Below are 21232 nucleotides of genomic sequence, written 5' to 3'. Positions count from 1 at the left end.
GCGGGGGCCGGGACTGAGAGCGCCGCGGCGCCGAGACACGGCTCCGAGAAGAGGGCGAGGGAGCGGGAGCGGTGCCGGCCACGGCGCATGATGTGGGTGCCGCTGCTGGCGTGCCTCACCGCGGGGATCGTCTCCGTGCCCAGGTGCCAGCGCGGCCCCGGAGCCCTGCTCGGGGCGGCCCGGCTGCTGGCGGCCGTGCCGGGACTCTGCCAGCGCTGTAAGTGTCCGAGCGCCTGGGGCTGCTGGCCGTGCCCCGGCTGGTTGGGGTTGTGGCTGGGTTTGGTTGTGGCGCGGGGGCCGTTCGTGGGCGGGGGGCACGCCGGGGCCGGGCGGCTGCCGCGGGGCACAGCCCTGACAGCCACCGGCACACGGCCGGGCGGGCCGAGCTGGCGGGCGGACGSTACCTGCAGGGAGAGCCGGGCTGGAGCGGCCGGCCCCTGCCCAAACCTCACACCGCCAGTGCCAGCCCGTGATTTAACTGTCCACCCCGGGCGCTTCCAGCCTTTGGGGAGCCGCGGTTGCTCCCCGGGAACCCGCGGGAGTATCGCGCTCCAGGGTGCTGCGAGTCCTGAATTCACCCTTCTGCAACGCCCCGTGAAGCGGCACCCGGAGCGGTCCGGGGGTCCCAAGCCAGGGACGGACAGTTCTTGGGGATGGTAACACTGCTTTTCGTCGTTTACATGTCATGTAGTGGTAGGGTTAAGTAGGGATAGAGCTACGAGAAGATTGTCTTCTGTTTACCTTGGGATAACGTGCATGTTGACAGTTCCCGGGTGCTACGGTCTTCGGGTGAAAAAGGCTCAGGTAACTGTGGGTAACCCCGCACATTGTGGAATTGCTTCCCAAAGCCCCGARCATCAGGTTGGATGCGTGCAGGCTGAGAGGAGTTTGTGCAAGCGTACCTTAAAAAGTACAGCAGTTGACAGACGGAGCAAGCAGGTTAGTCAAGTGTTTCATAAAGGATCCTATTTAGCTAGCAGTGGTCAGAAAAGCAGGTTGTCAGTCGTCTTTATTATTTTCTGCTTGTGGAATAATTGGCATTTCCAAGTTTAAGTCTGGAGTTGATTTAAAATGCTAACATGTAACTTTTAAAACTGATTTACAAAGGGAACAATGTATTAGTCTTAAGTTCTTTATTCCATATGTGACAAATTCATGCCTAATTCAGTAGAATTTGCCCAGTGCTATTAAAAACAATGGAATAATTTGTTAACTTTCACAGGATAATTTATTTTGCTTTTTTGGCTTCGTATTTTGAATTCAAAACCATACTAAATGTCAATAGGAAAAAATAAAATATATTATTAAATTTCTTAGGGAACATGATATCTTGTGTGTAGTATCCCAGATTCTTTTTTATACAGTGCAATTAAATTGAAAGGCTTATTGAAACTTTATGAAGAGRATGGTTCTGTGCCTGAATGCAGTGTTGTGCTTGCTCATGAGTGTAGTTCCTGGGTATACGCTAGTGCAAATAATGCATCAGAACGGAATGCCACAGGGGGGAGGTTKTGCATGGGTCTTTTGTGCCAAAGGATGCTTGCTGTCTTTGTTGTGCTTGATAGTGAAAATATATATGGGTGATACGTCATGGGTTATGTGTTTATTGTGACATCAGCTCTCAGATTGGGCAGACTGTAACTGAGATAGACCTTGTTTTTTCCTTTTCTTTTGAAACCTCTGCTAATTCATGAAAGCTGAAAGGCACACTGAATTCTTTCCTTCATACATAATCACTTTACAGGCTACAGCCACAGCTGAAGCAAGAAGAGTGTTTTGTTTTGTTTTTCTGTGAATGAACACATGAAATGTTTTGTTATCATTAGTGTTGTTTGTGATTTTTACATTTGGTTACGATAACCAGTGCAGCACCACCTGGATTCTTCGAATGTCTTCAGGCTGCTCCGAGAGAGACTCTGGGCAGCAGCYCCATGTACAGATATTTGGCAGCACGGCTTTGTTGAAGCAGCCACTCCCCTTTGCTTCTGCATCGACAGTGCTGGGCATGGAGAAGAGCATCGTGCTGTTCCCGTGCCATCAGCAAGTTCAGTTTATTTGTGTTGGCAGAACCAGCATATCTGTTGCATTGAATCTCCAGTTCTGAAAAAGACTGGAATTAACACGAAATGTACATGGAACTCAAATGTATTTCATTCTTGTTGGAGCATTTGTGGCTCCTCTAACTGAACAATGGGCAGCTTGAGACTGCCTGAGGTATTTGTTCTACAAACTGCAGTTTGAGATGTGACTGCTTGGGCATAGGTGAAGGTAGAATTTGGCCCAGGATTGGAAGTTATAAGGAGTGCAAAAGGAAATMTCACAGTGCTGTAAATTTGCAGTTCCCAAATTACAGGTTCTGTAAGCTCAGATAAAAAGGGTAGTGTTGCCGCCTTCTACAAAGACTCCCTTGTTCGGTAAGTCTCACCAAAGGAAATTTGCAGTTCAGTAAGCCAACTATAACAAATACCTGACATAAGAATCGAGCTAGTTCCGTGGGTATTTCTACAGATCCCACATCTATGTTTGRACATTAAAACCTGACAAAGTCCTAAAGATGTAAACCAGTGAACTGAATAAAAGCTGGATTCTACAGTGAGAGCATGTGTATGCATTGTGCTAACCAGTTGTGTAAGTGCTCACTTCAGTGAAGACAGTTCCCTTGCTTTGTTCAGAAACTAACTGTTCAAGCTCTTATTATTTTACTTATTCAGTGCATGGGTTATGTGGGCTTAAATATAAAGAATGACTGATCGGTCAGGGTTAACAGAGCACATTGGTTCAAATCTCAGCAGAGTCTCAAAACCAGATAATATTAAAATCTGAAAACTAAGGTATTTGGCACTTTCAGTAATATCTAGGTAGTTACTCCTATATGAAGCTCAAATAAACAGAGTGTAATGTGATGTGCAAACAGGGATGGAATGAAAATCTTTATCTCTGATTTAAAAGTCAGAGAACAGTCACACAATTCTCTTAAGATAGTCATGATTGACATGTCTCTTTAAATACCAGCTTTAAAAGTTCCAGTCTTACTGTCATTTGGAAAGACTGCTTAGGAGGTTGGGGAAAGTGGAGGTTCTGTGGTCATGAAAGGGTTTGTTGTTATTTATGTAGATAGTATGACTTTTGATTCATTGATGTTCTCCCATAAGGGTGCTTCACCAGTATTGTCACATCAGATTTCCATGTATGTTCCCTCTTGTTAAGAGAGTTTCATAAACCATGACTGTTTTACCTCTCAAAGGAGTAAGAAAAGCTATTCAAACTATGCATAGATGAACAGCTTTTGAAGAGAGGTGGTCAGGAAATGTCCCTTGACACACGCACACACTCACACAAAAAAGTCTGAAATAAATGATACATCATGATAGCTTTAATTGGTGTTTGTGTGTTAATTTCTGTTAGGTACCCATGTGGCCCGTTTTCTTTTGAGACTCAGTGGAAGAAGCTGAATTGTATGGAATACTCAACACTGAGMCAGTTCTGCTTTTCCTTAGGCTTAAAACAATCCAAGGAGAAGAGAAAAACCATTTTTAATTTCCTGAGTCTGTGTGGGTGATCTGYTCCCTAAGGGTAATGGACCAAGTTTGGGAAAGCCAATCTTTTGGGRACCTTTGGGAACCAGCCTTTGGAAAAAACAACCTGGGTGTTTGAGAGGGCTGTARGTTGCAGTTCTGAGGGAGAGAGGGAGAGGTTTGTTTATGTGTGCGTTGCTCAAGGAGCATATTATACCAATAGTATGCACTTCTCATAAACTTGCAATTTCATGTCTCTTTGGAGGGTTTATGTGGTAAGGGTTTTTRTTTTGTTTTATAGTTTTTACAAGTTGAATGAAACTGGTAGCGTGTGTAGTATTTACAATGTTTTCATACTACAGATGTTTGAGATGAGACTGGGAAAAGAGAGGACTTGGGTAGTTTATGAACTGGAAGAGTGGTAACCATACTCTTGATGCTCTGGGAGGGCTGACTGTCATTTTGGATATGCTGTTGCTGAGGGAACTTGTCAGGGCAGTCTGAAGACTACATGCACCAAAAAAACACTCGAAAGTTTGAAAGGGAGTTGCTTCTTTTCTGGCCTTTATACTCTCAAGACTGGAACTGCAGCAACTAAAAAAGCAAAAATTACACCCCATTAGTGAAGAGGCCTGAATGAATAAATTTTATTTTCCATTAAAGTACAACCTAAGTTTAATATACTTCCCCAGATCATCGGAAAGATGTAAGAATGTGAGCTTGATGGAAGCTAAAGAAAATCTTCATCAAATGACCCCCATGTGGTTGTATGTTCAGCAAGAGGACATTAAAATATCACATTGTAATTTCCTTTATACTTTACAGAGCACATAAATGCTGGTAATATTTTTCAAATCCCTGTGAAGAATTTGTGATGACTTGTCCATRTTGTGTCTTGAGTTTGGGACAATTTGAATTGATAACTAATTACAGTAGGAGAAGAAAAACATAAGGTATTTTATTTACAAATTCTGTAAGTTGATATGGGCTACTGCTCTTTATCCAGACTTTTTCAGAAAGTCAGAGTAATCATAAGTTTTGTAAGTTCTTGCAAGCTAGGGACTTCACATTTCTGGGCGTCTTCTCTGAAGTAACAGGTAGTAGGATGGAATAGTCTCAAGTTGTGCCAGGGAAGTTTTAGATTGGTTATCARGAAAAATTTCTTCACTRAAAGGATGGTCAGGCCTTGGAACAGGCTGTGGTAGAGTCATCATCCCTGGAARTATTTWAAGATATAGATRTGATGCTTAGGAGCATGTTTTAATGATGGGTTTATGCTGGGTTAACAGTTGGACTAGAGRATCTTAAGGGTCTTTTCCAGCCTAAATGACTCTTGATTCTGTCGTATGATTCTTTGAATGATCTGATGTAAGAAACATTAACCTTAATGTAGAAATTAAATGTACATTACCTACATTTTTTTTCACTAATGTACATTTTACAAACTGTATATAGAAAAATKATACTTTTTTAGATCAGGATAGGTGTATTGTAGGCAGTGATTGGGATTTAATGAGTTCTGTCAGGCTAAGAAGGTCAARTGGAATAGCTTGGTGTCCTGAGCTTTAAAGTTTGCTCGATGTTCTTAAAATATATTAATGGTGCTAAAGTAAAATATTGTATTTTCAAAACTTATATATATGAATTATTTAGTGCTTTTACTGTAACTGGTAATCCACATATCTTGGTAAAAATTTGGCTTCTCATGATGAATGTACTGAAAAAAAAAACTGGAGAAGAATATAGGTTCCTTTGAGTCAATAAACTTCGTGTTGTTGTTTTTCTTTATAAATAAAATTCCTAAAGCCTCAGTGCTTCTCATTCTACTTGCGTGTTCTTTTCAGCAAAATCTTGTTTTCAAGGTTCCTGTATCTCCACTACTAAYTGATGACTTCTGTCTAACGAGTAGAAAGATGTAATAATTCTTTCTCATCTGCTTAAGCAGCCATAATTTTTATGGACAAAGTAGGATATGGTCTGTTTTCTCTTTCTAAGCACTTGAACTTTATTAATTTTTTCTTTTCTTTTGGAAGTTTACATAAATGGACTTGGGTTATTTAGTTTAACTTTTGGGAAGGAAGTGGGGCTCTAATGAATTAGTTCACTGTACACTGTAATGGAACCTTTCTCCAAGAAGAAAAGTAAGCTTCTTGCCAGCCATTCAGGATTCTCCCTTGTTCTGGTGGCAGAACAAGAATAACCCCTTGAGCAAAATGTAAGTGTTTCAGGATGATCGGAATTTACAGCATTAGAAAGCTGCCAAAAAAGCAACTTCTAGCTGAGGCTAAATTGGCCTAAATTGAAAACTTTGCAAAGCTCATAATTGACTTTTTTCTTTATATGTTTCTCTGCTTCCCATGACTTCATTGTCATATGCCTGTGGTGACTTGGTATTTACCCATGGTGACAATAATAATGAGTCTGAAGTATTTATGATCATCAAAAGACACTGAGACAAAGATTTTAATTATGATTATTGGAAGAGGAAATTTCTGTAGCTTCAGGCAGGTGGAATGATGTTYGTGAATGTTTAATTTTTATTTTACTTCAGGCCTCTTTTCTGCCCCCTGACTTGGGAGTTAGGTTTTTAGCAGCAGTATTTCATTGGGTTTAGATCTTGAAGACTTAAGTATTTTTGGATTTTTGCAAAGTTGTAGCTGTGTTAATGAATACAGCTGCATGATGTATGGTGACATCACAAAAGTAGTCCAAGTCTGATTAAACTAGTAACTCCCCTTTCCAAAATAAATTCTGTTCTTTCCTGATGTTCAAGGGAATTAGGCTAAGTGAATTCCGTTTGTTCTGTACTTGAGAGTACRATTTATTTCCATGTTATCTCTGCAGGGTGACAGGGGTTAGTACTGTGCTGAGGACAGCTTGCTTCTCTCATATGGGATCTTCTTGCTGAAAACAACGAAGTTCCCATCTTTTTGTTCAAACAAGACTACCAGGAAATAAGAAAACTTGTAGCAACATACACCCTGGCATAAATGGCACAAAGTAACTAAATAAAACTAATGACATCAGCAAGCAGGCTCTTCCAATCTAAGCAAAACTGTTGGAGTGCATTTTGCTTTTAAAAATGCTGTGACATTACTTCRGAACATTAAAGAAACCACTACCTGTTTAAAACCTAGAATCTGCATGTTTGAAGTCTGTCCCTTAGAGAGCATTTAAGCTGCACCTGCAGACCATACACATATGKGAATACTTCCTTGAAGGAGCACAAGCAGAAGCTTGCATTCAAACAGTCTCTGTGCACCAGTATTTATAGTTAGTATGTGAGTCTGCATATTTTATAGTCTGCAGTCATGTTCTGTGTAATCTTTGCCCCCAAATTACAAAAATTTAACAGTCTAAACCTAAAATAAARGTTGGCCAGTGTCTGTTCCTAAACAGGTGTGTTGAGTTTTGAGGTTTTTAATTATACAAAAAATCCCAGAAAGTTTTTGCCAATTTKTCTCAGAGCCTGTAACCATCTTTGGACATTGAAAATCCTATTGGAAAGCAAATTGCTGAAATGATAAATACCAAAGACTTGGTATTCTTGRAAAAAAAAAGTAACATTTTTTAAATGGCAGTCTTGAATAAATGCTTCTCCCAATCTTGTGGACTACATACATGTCCTTAAGGAGTGGTGGTTATTGTCTCTGATACCAGTCTTAGCTTTTATTTAATATTCTTGAGATTTTCTCATTGAGAGTAAAAACTATGCATTAAGCATTCAGTGTTTTGTTTTAACCCTGACAAGTCTCCCTAATCCACATGTGCACAGTTTCTGGCTTGTTTCAGGAAAATCTTCTGTAGAAGCACAATTCAGTTTATCATTTTGTGTTCAGAACTGTTCAGAGGAACCTGTTGCACTAGGTTTTCAGCTTTGACAATTATGGTCTAAAATGCCGAATGGATTTGTTCTAAACCACCATGTATGCAGATAAAAGAGAGTGAAGTAAACTGTTTGCATTGCTGTGGACTAAGAACTTGTGCAAAAGGTGGTCTTTGGTGACACTGTGGGAAGAAATAACTCTGAACTCCTCTYAGCAGTTGTCCATCCTTCACACTGCTGCTGTGTTTGTGAATGAAAACACAGTGCCAGGATGAGGTAGTGCTGTAATGGAGCAGAAAGCAACAATTTGGTGATKATTTGATATTCAGTAAAAAGGTACRTTAGAGAAACAATTGGGGGTTGAAGGCCTGGTTTGAGGAAGTAGAACTATAGAAGATGGTGGGGAATAAAGCTTGGGCTTGTCTTTTATTTAAGATTGAWCTTCTTAAGCAGGCAAAAATAGCTAGATTTATCTACCTTTATAACCATCATGATCTCCTAATTAGATAGACTTTATAGAATAATCAGGAGCATACAACCAGTCAGGACTGTTTTTGTGCTACTTGTTAGCAGTGCTTGCTAAAACACAAGAAATGAAGTTAGCAGTGATGTATGGCAGCAGCCATTCCAGGCTTTGCTCCAGCAGCATAGCTCTATTCAAGCTGGTCATTTTCAAGGGARGTTCTAGTAGCTGTAAATGACTGCAGTACAATGATTCCTATGCCATGTTCCAGTCTCAGAAACAGAATTAACACAGCTCCAAACATCTTGAAGTTCCCTTGAAATCAAGGGATTTAATGAAAAAATGTTTGAAGCTCTCTGGTTCCATATCCTTTGTATCTTTAYTGGTGTAAAGCTGTGCAAACAGGACCATCAAACCTGTACCATAAAAGCATGAGCTTTTATGACTGGGAAATGACTCTCTTCTAATGATATAATCCTAGTAAATTTTCCTATATGTTTTTATTTGCAAGAGACAGGATAGGTTACTTTCAGAAGCCAAGTAGCCTTTGACTCATTGTTTGCAGGCATGAATTGCATCAACAAAATGTAACCATCTCCCAGAAAAGCAGGAAGTTTCATAGAAAGGAGAGGCTACAAGTAAAGTTGGCCAAGAAGCAAAAATTGTGTTGTGAAAAATTTCAAGGTTGCACTGCTTGTTTTCATTCTCTATTGTGGCTTGGGAACAAAGTCAGACCGGAGTAGTCAATAGCTCTGTCTCTCACAGTCAAGGCCATRTCTGAGGCTGTGGTTTGAATGTCATGTTTGTGAGTAACTGGAATAGCAGTAGCGACTTTAGGTAGTACCTTTCCTATAAATGTTATATATATCTTTCTGACAATTTTTTTTTTAATCTTCAAAATTTATATATATACATGAAAAAACTTGGGTTTCTATGCATCTATCTGAGGCTTATGTTCCTCAAGTCTTAATCTTGAATGACGTGCAACCTTCAGATAAGCGCTGGAACTTTGCAGAGATAAGAAAGACACATGTAGGCTCAGAGACTATCAGTAGTATCTCCTTGAATCATAGAATCATTTAGGCTGGAAAAGACCCTTAAAATCCTTTAGTCCACTTGTTAACCCTGCACAAGCCCACCACTAAAACATATTCCCAAGCATCACATATATATGTCTTTTAAATATGTCTAGGGATGRTGRCTACCACTTCCCTGGGCAGCCTGTTTCAAGGCTGGTCAGCCCTTTCAGTGAAGACTTTTTCCTGATATCCAATTAAACCTTCCCTGGCACAACTTGAGGCCATTTCCTTTTGTATTATTGTTGGTTAGCTGGGAGAAAAGGCCAACYCCCACCTTGCTGGAACATCCCTTTCAGGTAACTGTAGAGCAGTTAAGTCTGCTTAAAGTCCCCTCGCGCCTCTTTTCCTCTAGATTAAACAACCTCATCTGCCTCAGTCACGCCTTGTAAGACTTGTGCTCCAAACCCTTCTGCAGCTCCATTGCCCTTCTCTGGACACACTCCAGCCCCTCAATGTCTTTTCCACCAGCAGCTTTCCAACCCTTCTGTCTGCAGGCTGTAGCACCACATGGGGTTGTTCTGATGGAAATGCTGAACCCAGCACTTCCCCTTATTGAACCTTACATAATTGGCTGAAAGCCTAGGGTCGATATCATTCTCTACTTACTGAAGTGTCCATACATTTGGGAACTCCACATGCCTAACCTCCAGCGTCAGCTATGACTGTCGTTTTCTGCCAGGGCTTTCCTAACGCTGTGTTGACAGAGATGTCCCACTCTTTGTCCTCCCCTTTTGTCTTTGCATCGTTCAGCTGAARTCCAGCATCAGCTCTCCAGTGGCATCACTCAGAGCTTGCGCAGTGTGCRAAAAAGGAAGATCTTGATTTTTTTTCCTGCAGACTTTGCAAAGRCACGAACTCATGCAGGGCACACTGCTGCACTGTTTTGCATTTAAATGGCTTTYTAAATCATCGGTGTAGCTCTCACTTATGAACCTCAGGTTCATAAGGTACTGTGTTGCTGCAGTAATGCAGACTAATTGGGGAACCCCAAAACTATCAGGGAGCTATTAGCAGAGTTGGRAATGGAAAGACCCTATCAGTTATTAGGACTTGTTCACTAGTGTTTCTTTTCACTGCATTTATTTAGATGTGCAAAGAGTTCTTATTTATATCTCACTTCTATCTCTTACCATCTCTGTAACCAAATTATGGTTTATCTCTTCCAGGATACTCAATTTTTCCTTTTAGAAACACTTTAAATGTTGATTATATTTGGTTTGAGGGTTTGGGAGGCCTTTTTCTGCTTGTTTATTTCAATAGAAAGGTTTTTTACTCACTTGYCAGGCTTACAGAAGTATTTTTTGAGGGCTCAGAATTTAATGGTGCCAATCATGTTTTGCACCTTTATTTGRCCTTTATTTTCTTAGCAAAAATTGTCTCTGCCATGCAGAGTTTTAGTTTACTGCTGTTTCTGTTGCTGGTAGAAAACATCTTAAAATCCCTATGCTGCTTAGCTTCTGTGTGAATAGTGAAACTAAAATGCACAACCATTAATGGAGAAGTGAAACAAATTAACAAATCCCATATGTAATAGGAAAAAAAAGAGGGAAGAAAAGTTGTTTGGTATTTTTGCTCAAGTAATCTTAGGTTTTTATTATGCAGTATAAAAAGTGTACCGTAATCAAATTGAAATCTGCTTTTCTGGGCAAGGCTGAGTGCCTCTTAAAGCTGATTTTGAGGCATACCTTGTAATCTTCTTGGAAAATCTGATGGTGAGGTAGTGTGTTTTTTTAGAGCATGGCACAAAGGGTAGAGAATTACTGCTTGTTTGGAAAAAAAAAAAAAGGTGGGAGGGGAAATCCCTAATTCCAGGATTAGGCTTTAGGATTGGCAGTTAAAGCACAGACACTCATTTTTTTTCCTGTAATCTGAGCAAGTAATTGTCTGACACAATAACCATGGAAAAATAATCCCTTCTCTGAGGCATTTTTATAATGCTTTTCACTGAGCCAAAGTGARTTGGGAAGCAGTGTGTTAGCTGGGACAGGCACTGACTGGGGTCGTTTCTTTGCTCTGGAGATGGAAAGGTGAAGGTAGTGGCATGAAARCTGCATAAATGAGGCTACTCATGAATTACTGAAGGCCTCATTCATTATCTGTGCAGAGAGAGAACCTGGCTGATTGTTSCCCTAGAACAAGATTTGATGCACAATTTAAGGAAAAAACGGCTTTGTAGAGGCTGGATAATTTCTTCTCTTTTTGCCTTAATGAGAGTTCAACAGACTGAGGGCCATGATCAGGGAGTRTGAGATGCTAGCTATATTTTGGCTTTCTCTTTTAAGAAAGCAAATGGTTCACCCTCCAAAACCAGCACAACATGTACCAACAGTGAAGTTGATATAAATCCAAATTCTTGGCTGTACTTGAATGAAGTGCTGTCTGTTTGAAAACCTGTTTAACATCCCCTCTGAGATGCCAGAGTGCGTTATTGTTATTTCATCTCTGAGATAAATATCTTGATTGGGAAATAGTTACTTTCTTAATAAGGAGGAAGTGTCCAATTATAACAGATATGATGTTTGTCTTCTCTTGATCTGTCTTGTTGCAGTTTAGGCTTGCCACACCTTTGATCACTGTAAATAACCACAGTTGTTGGAGCACAGTTGTATTTTTGTGGAGGAGGCTGGAAAAGTATAGTTTTACCTGATGCACTCTCTTTTTATTATATGCATATGCCTGTGCAGTTCCCAGCACAGAATTTGGCCCTTGTAGAAAATACCTTTTGGCATACATCAGTTATAACTAAGCCAGTAGAAGCTAGCCCTTAGCTTTGGCTGAAMAGTAACTCAGTCTTGTCTGGACTCTGTTTTTGGTGAAGTGGCAGGAAAAATCTCAGTTCTTTTTGAGCCAACTCATAAAAAAATGTTTCTTGCTTTACCATGATTTTTTTTAAAGCAACTGAGAAGTTTATAGTAAAACAGTTATGGTTTTAGAGTAGGCTTACAACTAAATAATAAATATTTGATGAATCAAAGCATATCCATAAATGTTAGTGCTGTAAGGGACTATGTGCTTGAGAACCACAGTAGCAATGTAGCCAGAATAATAAATAAATTATTACAACTTTTTCAAGTTTCTCTTCATTAAAATAGAAGAAATTCAACCTTTTGCTCCAATGGTACCAAGGTTATCAGTTGCCAGTCTGTGACTTCATGTTGTGAAAATGGAGCTCTTGAGACTGGAGAATTACCAGCAAAGAGATTTGCATCCAGCAGTACTGTATGTCTCATTTGTTAAAGCATTTTATCTTTCATGATCACTCTAAAAGCCCAAACTGCATTTAAAGATTTTTTTTTCTGTTTTAGCAGTTTACAAAAGCACACAGACRCACCTGCATTTTACCAGACAGGCTGTATTAATAAACTAAATCAAGTTTCAATAGATTGAATAAACTAACTATACTGGAAAAAAATTGGGACAGGTATCTTTCAGTCAGTTTTCCAATTCATCTAGAAAATGGCACATAGATACATACTGTTGYATTTTTTAGCAAGGGTATATTACAAAAAGGTGTTAATGTTTCATTAGGTGGTCAATGTYATTTAAATTAAGTATGTGTTTTGCAGATAGCATTATATGTTCTAAGAAAGAAGTTTCAGATATTATTGCAGGAAATTAATTAGGTTGTTCTTATTATTTGTCTTACTTGGTTTACTGTTTGCAATGATGAGGAATTARTTTTTCTTATTCCTTATCTGAATAGCTAGAAACAGATCTCTCTTATTTTCTATGTCAGCTATTTGTTCTTACCAGAATAGTTCTGTCTCTTACAAGTGGATGTTAACTTGACTGGTTAACTTCAAAGTTCATGTCATATTCTCCCTGTTTTGCTCTATGGTGTCTTTGGCCACTATTATGCTGCAGATAGGAATTTATATTTTGCCTTGTCCTTTAACACTTTTACTGAAACTGTCACTTTGCTTTCTTCTTGTTGTAATGCCTAATTTCTATTTTCTGCTGTCTTTGATATCCAGTTGCAGATGGAAGGAATATTTGTGTGCCAAGAACAATTACACTCATTTTTGCTGCTTTAACAACTTTTGATTCTGAGTCTTTGCACTTTTTTTTTTTTTTTTTTTTATGAACAGTCTAGAAAGGGATCTGTATATCCCTGTGCATGTCAGTATGGAACTGAAATCTTCATTCTTTTTTTCCTCTCCTGCAGTATGTAGTAACATTTTCTGTGGCCTTCAGGTCTCCTCCTTCAGACTGCAGAACATAAAGTGCAGTTGCTGTCTTCTTATAAATACARAAAAAGTTTTATTGTGTCAGTGCTGAATGAGCTTGCTGTCATTTCACATGCAAGTAAAACTTGCTGTGTTTGTTTTTATAACAAAAAAAAAAAAAAAAAAAAAAAAAAAAGAAAAGAAACAAACAAAAGCCTTTTGGATTTTGTCTTGTTCTTTTCTCTCTCCTTAGCAACCCCTCCTTTATTTATCCCTACCAGCCTCACCCACCTTTTAATCAGTTTTCCCTATGTTTCAGCACTTTCCTGGGTTGCTTTTCAACTCATTGTTTATATCATACCTGTGCGTCYCCCTTTCATTTATGTTTTTTTCCTCAGATTGCCTGCATGGCAAACATGCTCAGCAGCAGTTGATATGAAATAGAAATACAGGTCTGACCTTTGAAATTATTTTAATTGCCACTAACCTAAACACTGTCAGTATAATGCTGCAATTGTGCTGCACTAGGCTCTTTCCTACTGATAATGGTAGAGGTGTTGTTGACACTAGTAACATGCAAACTGTGATTAGTTCCTTGGATCAGCCATCGTTCTAAGTGGCCTATTGAGGACTAGGTGTTTATGTGATACAGGATCTTGTCTTAGAATCCATAACTGAAATCAGCTAAATTAAGATTTTTTAAAAAATATTTTAGTACATATTTTCTTAATACAGCTGTTTCCTATGAGAAGTTTCTCTGATTACTCTAAAAAGRGAGATAGTTTGCATTAGTATTGCAGGTTGGAAAGCAGTAATCTGAGAGACTGCATGTAGCCAAAACTTTGGATGAAAGCCAAACCTTTCATCAAGCTGTTTTAATATGATGATACACATGCAGTTACAGTGACCAGTTAACAGATGTAGCCTTTTGTTGTATGCAGAAATTATTTTTTTTCCCTGTATATTTTCTAATATGATATGCTGAATGTGTCATAAGGCAGTGTTGTTGAACAGCACTACTGAGCTGTTCATTTTGTGCCCTGCATATAACTCTTAGCAGGTGACTTCTGTCTTGTTTAGAGGGGCACTGGTCTGCAAGAGACTTGTGCTCAATGTGCTGAAAAGATACATTAATGCTGACATTGAAATTGAGCTGATCAAGTCCCTTGAAAAGACTCTTCTTAATATCAACTGCCAGAGTGTCATAGGAAAGAGTAGTAACTTAAGCAGGGATCCATAAAACAAAGATGTTAAAAGGATAGAAAGGACTTCGCTGGTAGACATGTAAGTAGGCACAATTTTTGGAGTTGTTAGTACAGAATGATATGTCTTCAAGCTGTGACACACRTAGTGTTGGATACATTTCTATTTGCTTCTGGAAAAGAAAATCTCCCTCTTCTGGGAAACTATTCATTGCAAAAATGAGTATRCAGAGGGGGAATATTTATAGAAGGTGAGAAAATATTTTGGGTTTCATGAGGAGTGAATAATGAATTATTCAGTCAAGTGCAAATGACTTAAAGGGAAAATACGAAAAGATAAGGTACCTGGTTAATTTATTTTTTCTGTTAGGCAGTAAATCAGCAGGGGACATATCAAAGAAAAACTTTCACTTCAAAATTATCCTAAATCGAGATCTTAAAAATTTTGCATTGTGAATTGTGAATGGAGTTTATTCAATCTGTGCATATAGTTCTAGCCTGTAGCTAAAAGAAAATTGTATYCACTCACCAGAGTGCCTTTGTTCTGTTTTTCTGCTGTTTGAATACATTGTCATCRCTCTTAATCTGTTGAAGTAATTTAAGAAATCTTGGTTTAAAATTAGGTATTTTACAATTTCACATATCATCATAAATCATGAATGTTTGGGTTTGTRTTTCATTGCAGCGGAAAACAGATGTGCCACTTCAAATGCAGTAACATGCACAAAGTGTCTTGCTTTGGGCCCAGAGTGTGGATGGTGTGCTCAAGAGGTATGGCATTTTGCTTAATTACATTTGACTTTATATTTTAACTGCTTCTGATCTTTGTAAAGATAAAGACTTTTAAACTGAGAAAATTCTAATGAGAAATAGCAAGAAAATCTTTGAATGACCCCTAGAGACAGAAACTGAGAAATCATGTGAAGTATATTCTGTTTCCAAAGGAGAAAAAGCAATCTTTTATTTGGAAAATTGCAGTAATTTTAAATAAAGTGAGAACTTTTTAATGCATTCCATCTGCTTTGTAGACAGCTTTGGCAGACTTACAGTAGCTTTGAGAGTTTAACTGKTTTTGGCTTCAAAAGCAAAATTACTTATCAGTACTTTATATTATATTAAAGTCCTCATCACATATGAAAACAAGTCTATACATATATATCTACTGCATTTCACAAAAGTTTGTACTAACAGTGGAGTTGACTTTGACTTCACCATATATCATGATCCTATCACAAATGGAAAAAATTATGCTTTTCTTATTTTGACACTTGAAACCATCAGTTCTGAGACTTAGCACAGGAGATAGATAGTAGGTAGCAAGAATAATTCTGAAATTGTTACTTCGCAAACTGTAAGAATATGAGAAYTTCTGGTTTTGTTTGACAGAAACAAAAAAACCTGTTGATAGTGTGATTTTGAAAAAGCACTTTGGAGGAGCAAAGTTTTGAAGACTATCACTGACAATTGCAAGCTGAAATGCTCTTTAAGGTCACATGCAAATTATCAGGAATGGCTTTCAGGTTAGCAGAGAGGGTACATGAGTTACTGGGGTGTGTCTGGAGGAGATAAGGAGTGTAAGGCACTGGGTAATTTTATCTGAGATACTGTGTGTTGGAATTATTAACTTAGTCTGCCAAAAGTACAAGGATAAGTAATGCGAGGATAGGCTTGTTTTCCTCGAGCACGCTTTGGGCATGTGTAGATGGCACAAAGTATTACAATGTGGAGGGATTCATTCTTTTGGCCTCTTGCTCTGATTCACAAAGGGCATATCCTCCTCCATCTGCATTTATCACAGAACAGCTTTTGCTATGGAGCTGCAGTAGATTTCTTTCTAACTAGGCATGTGGATTTGAACAGTTTCACTTCTTTTCTTCTCTTGCTTCACTTCTCAAGTCAGTCCTGAGAGCCGTTCATGGACGTCAGGGCTTTGTCAAAGCCCTCTTAAACAGGTTTAGCTGGTTCAGCTACACACCATTCATGATTATGGAACAGCAAAACCCATATTATTGCAGATGGAAATATTCTAGAGTGAAGTTACAGGAGCASTGTTCAGCTTAGCATGTCTGCTTCATCAGAACGATACTTTTAATGAGAAAATCAGCCCTGAGGAGATCTTGATATTATTTGAATTTATACCCACATAGAGTTTGGACTTCAAAAAAATGCTACACATCTATTAGTCTTTACTGGTCACGAGAGTAGCTAAATTCCTTACACATTTAAGAATCTAACTTTTTGAAATATGTACACTAAAAAGGGTATATAAATAGCAGCAACTTAAAAAATAGTCTCTGTTGTCTACARTAAAGAAGGTTATGGAAAAAATATATGAGAAGTGGACTACAAAAATGAGCTGGAATTTGAAAAATAAGACACATTACTGTCCAATTGCACTTTTCAGGGGCTTTCTGTAGTCTTTGAAGGGTCTGGATGACTATTATCTAACACACAGTTGACTGCATTTTARATTGCTTATTTTCCCCATTTGCCTCTGAAAGATCAGAGATTGTCCTTTGGTTGGTCTCCAGCTTTGGCTCGGATGGACCAATACTATGAAAAACTACAAAGGATCTTGTCTTATGTTCAGAATCGTATTAATCATCACATTTGTGGTCAGGAAGGAATTTTGCGTTGGATCATTTTGGCACAATTTTGGCAATTTTGCCCTTTCAGTGCAGCAAAGAATAGGCTGCTTCTGACATCATACTTCTACTAATCCTTTTTCTGTTGCTACAAGGGCTTTTTTATGTTGATGGCATCTTCAACTGTCCACTCTGTAATAATACATGGTTTCCTCTTTCCAGGAATTGAAATTATATAGTCCAATAGGWTTTTGGATTTTGTGCAGTGTGATAGACAAATTCAGGTTGGCTAAATCTAAGKCTGACCTCTGGGGTTCCTATTAAATATTAGCCTGAATAATGTTACCAGTGGATTCCTTTGAAAACTAACCTGTTTTGATTGTTGTGAGAATGACACTTTCATGCTATAATAAGCTCATAGCATGGCASAGAACTTTTTTTAGTGACATAGGGACAGTATGTAATTTCCTTTTTCTCCAAAGCTGGCTTGTTCTGATTGTGCAAGATCCTATTTCTCATGAAAAAAAAATTCTGTGTCATTGCAGCAATTGAGTTTAACTTCTAATTTAAATAGTGCCTCATTGCCATTATTAAAAGCATCTGGCTTCATGAACTTGTTCTATGTGCAATTATAGTAGCATATTTTATTGTTTCAAAGATTATTTTTTGCAGTTCTTCATCCTTTGAAGGTAGTATAGGGTTTTTTTTCATCTCAGATTGTTTTGTCCTTTTTGTCTCTTATTAAACAGGATTTCATGGCTGGCACAACACAGAAGGGACGCTGTGACACTGTTTTCAACTTAATGAAAAGAGGCTGCCAATCAGATTTGGTTGAAAACCCCACGGTTCATGTCACAATACCTAGTGACCACGAAACAAATACACAAGTGACACCAGGAAAAGTTTCAGTCCAACTGCGTCCAGGTTGGGTCATCTCTAACACATTGATTTTATAGTAAATTTAAAATAAAAATACTTTAAAAGTACAGATATTTCATAAAGAGGCATCTGGAGTATTTATTTGGAAGAATGATGCTGTATTGTAGGACTGTGATAATGTTACTCCTATATTCAAGTATCATCTTCAGCAAGAATTGCTTTTGTCAGACACAGTTGAAGGTCAGAATAGTGCAAGTAATAAGTGGAAAGGGAATTTTAGGTAGTCCTTCCTGTTTTCTGATGTGGTTCCTTGATTCTTTAGCTACTTACACTCACAGTTTTGCCTTACATGTGTATAAAATATTCCTCCTGAAAGTAAATTGAGTTATAATTTCTAAATTCATAATTTGATAAACWTCTTGATTATTTCTTTACTTTCAAATGCATTCACTAGACAACTACATAAATATCAAAACTATTGTGTTAGAAAGGACTGAAATCCTAAAGAAGACTTAGATACTTGCTGCCTATTTTTTTTAATAAAATATGAGATATCTGGCCTTGATAGAGGTCTGTTTGTAAATCTGAGATTTTCTAGTATATGTCCATTTGCCCTTAGCTGAACTCCAGTTAAATCAGGGATCATTCTCMGTCTTTAAAAAAGCTGTAAAGAGCAGGGAAGGGGATATAAAGGGATGCAGAGTTATCTTTCACTCAATAAAATTTAGTTTCTWTCTTTTACAAAGAATAATTGGAGAAAGAAATATATAAGAGGGATCAGTCTTTGGGAGGAAAGTGTGAAATGATTAGGAGAAGAATTTTGCTGATCTTCACTGTAGAAATGATAATTTTCTGTCAATTTCAATGAAAAAAAGGATCTGCATGTGTGAAGCACAAAGGAGCTCTGTTTTTCACTCTTTGTAATAATAAAACTGTCCAAGTAACATCAGCACTTCTCCTTTCCTCACTCTCCTTCCAAAATAGTGACTGATACTCTGCTTTGTACTGAGAAATGGTCTCAGGAACTGAGCTACCTCTAGCTCTGTCTGTAATCACATTTATTTCCAAAGACATGCTGGATTAATAGAAAGAAAAGCTAAAATTTGGTGTCATGAACACTTTTTTCCAGTAAATAATGAAGATAAGTTTGGAGTTGTTAATGCTTTGCAGAATTCTTRCATCAGCAAGGCAGAAGAATGAAATTCCAAGAACTCCAGAAGAATAACTTTTTATATATAGATATCTTGCCCATATTTTCTGCCTAAGGGAAATACACAGATACACCACTATAGCTTTTCCTCAAAACAGACACTTGGTACAATATAATCACGCAGACAAAGATGTTTTTGTTTTGATACTGGCTTTTTTTTGTCACTGTTTACATACACTCAACATTTAGGATTTATGAGGGAGAAAATAAAAGCTATACTCAGTATCTTGCTCTATGCAAACTGGAARCCTGCAAGGGTTGTTTACAAAAAGTAATTCAATTTACATTGGCAAACAGGAAACATAAATTACAGAACACTGAAATTGTTTTCCTTATGCAAGACCTAGTACAGACAAATCCTAACATTTTCAGGTGGATAATGTTCAAAGACCATTAGAAGAGATTGCTTTGCATATTTTACTTTTCTGAGTTGGATCTTTATAGCAGATGTACTTTTTGATAGTTTTTATTGAAAACCTGTCSAGTTCTGTAACATCTTCCTTCTTCCTATCCTTTGCTGTATCTTCATTGCACAATCCTGGGTTAGATTGGCCACTCAATTCATGAAGATCCTAAACTCATTTTTTTCTGTGATCTCATGCTTTGGGTGACTTAAAATGACAGCCAATTTAAAACAATGACTTACTGTACTGTCATGGTATTCTGCCCATACTCGTCACTTCACTCCTTATGCTGACATTACAGAATATGTGAGTTTTATCAGCTTYCAAAGCATTAATGTATTTATTACATATAAGAACACGTTGTGGTTCTGCATAAGAGACAGACATCTATCATCCTGAAATAATTCTGTTTTGTATATGCCAAAAGATGGGGGATTTTTTATATTAAAGCCTTTTTAAAAAAATTATTTTGATCCTACTGAGTTTTCTCGTCAAATCTTTAGAAGCAGTTTTGGTTGAACTTGTAGGATTATTTACATAAGTTTTCAGGCTCTGCTGTCCTTGTGGTGCATATRTGGTTTTAAATTCTGTCATATGACAAACTATTTGCAGGATACATTTACATACTTTGAAGTGTTAACCTTGAAGTGACTGACCCCAATTTGTATGCAGATCTGTGTTCTTTGTGAGCCACAACTGCCTTYTGGTGTAATGCCAAAGGGATTGCATAACCATGAACTTAAAAGAAAATGGGGAGAAGTCAGATTTTTACAAGAAATTGCACAGTGCCCCTGCAGGAAGAAAAAACACAAGATGTTTTACAAAACACCCCTCTATGTCTTATTTTTGAATGATTCTTAAAGGTTTCATTTACTCTTGGGAGATTTTCTTGTTTGTTTTTTTTTTTCTCTTTGCCGACACGACTAACTTTTGCTGAGGTTGTTACAAAAATAAATGCATTTTCAAGCATGTCCATTCAAAAATAGTAAATAAACTTACTTGTTTCTCTTTTTAATCAGGAACTGAAGCAAACTTTATGTTAAAAGTTCGCCCTCTAGAGAAATACCCTGTGGATCTTTATTATTTAGTTGATGTCTCAGCCTCTATGCACAACAATATAGAAAAGTTAAATTCYGTTGGATTTGCTTTATCTAAGAAAATGGAGAATATTTCTCTTGATTTTCGACTTGGATTTGGATCCTATGTGGATAAAACTGTGTCACCCTAYATTAGCATTCATCCAGGTAGAATCCATAACCAGTGCAGGTATGTAGTCTTTTTACATTTGCTGTARAACTGAGGCATGTGTATTTAATTACACAAATATGTATTATGCATATTTATTTTTTTAATTCTTCACAATTTATCTTTGTTTTCTTATACCTTGGTTCTTTGGCAAAGTTTCTAAGAGAATGCTGAAAATTGTTTTACAATGATTACTGCTAAAATACCTGGTGAGTGATTTCAGAAAAACTTTCTGTGTCAGAAAAAAAGTGCTGTATTTTCTTTAGCAAAACAAGCCAAACCCCATGGTGCTTTGTAATATTTGGTTATGTTTTTAATTTAATTTTAAAGTCAACTGTTGTGGTTTTGGTTATTTTGGATATATGTTGCCTAGATTCATCACAAAGTTTTGTGCTTTCTGACCTAAGTACTTTCGAGTGTATGGTCATGTATTCATTAACTGTTTTTTGTAAAACTCTTCTTTTGTCAACATGGTGGGGCTCCTTTCAGCTCACTTAATGGACAAAAGTGATCCTCCAATCTACTTCTACAGTTCTAATGTGAATGAACTATTTTAAATAGAAAAGATGTTCTGGCCTGCATTTGTTTTTTCATGCCATGTCACATGTACCTTGTGTTCAGCATTTATATTAAAGTGAGGGATCACTTCCAAAACCCT

At 37.7% G+C, this 21232-nt stretch overlaps 1 protein-coding gene across 1 annotated transcript in view; it reads left to right on the top strand.

The window, feature by feature from the left end:
• The first annotated feature begins 6 nt into the window (after positions 1 to 6).
• The window catches only part of ITGB8 (integrin subunit beta 8), a 42639-nt gene continuing 21413 nt past the window's right edge, over positions 7 to 21232 (top strand). Inside the window, exons 1-4 of the mRNA XM_057371604.1 lie at positions 7 to 217; positions 14937 to 15022; positions 17586 to 17760; positions 20349 to 20595. Coding sequence (XP_057227587.1) covers positions 88 to 217; positions 14937 to 15022; positions 17586 to 17760; positions 20349 to 20595 — 638 coding nt within the window. The 5' untranslated portion in view covers positions 7 to 87. The remainder of the gene's footprint in view (positions 218 to 14936; positions 15023 to 17585; positions 17761 to 20348; positions 20596 to 21232) is intronic.

The sequence above is a fragment of the Malurus melanocephalus genome, unplaced genomic scaffold (genome assembly GCF_030028575.1).
Source record: "Malurus melanocephalus ecotype Western Australia unplaced genomic scaffold, MMel_1.1 scaffold_150, whole genome shotgun sequence".
Classification (NCBI taxonomy): domain Eukaryota; kingdom Metazoa; phylum Chordata; class Aves; order Passeriformes; family Maluridae; genus Malurus; species Malurus melanocephalus.
Note: the sequence above shows the minus strand (reverse complement) of the source record. Positions and strands in the feature narration are given on the sequence as shown.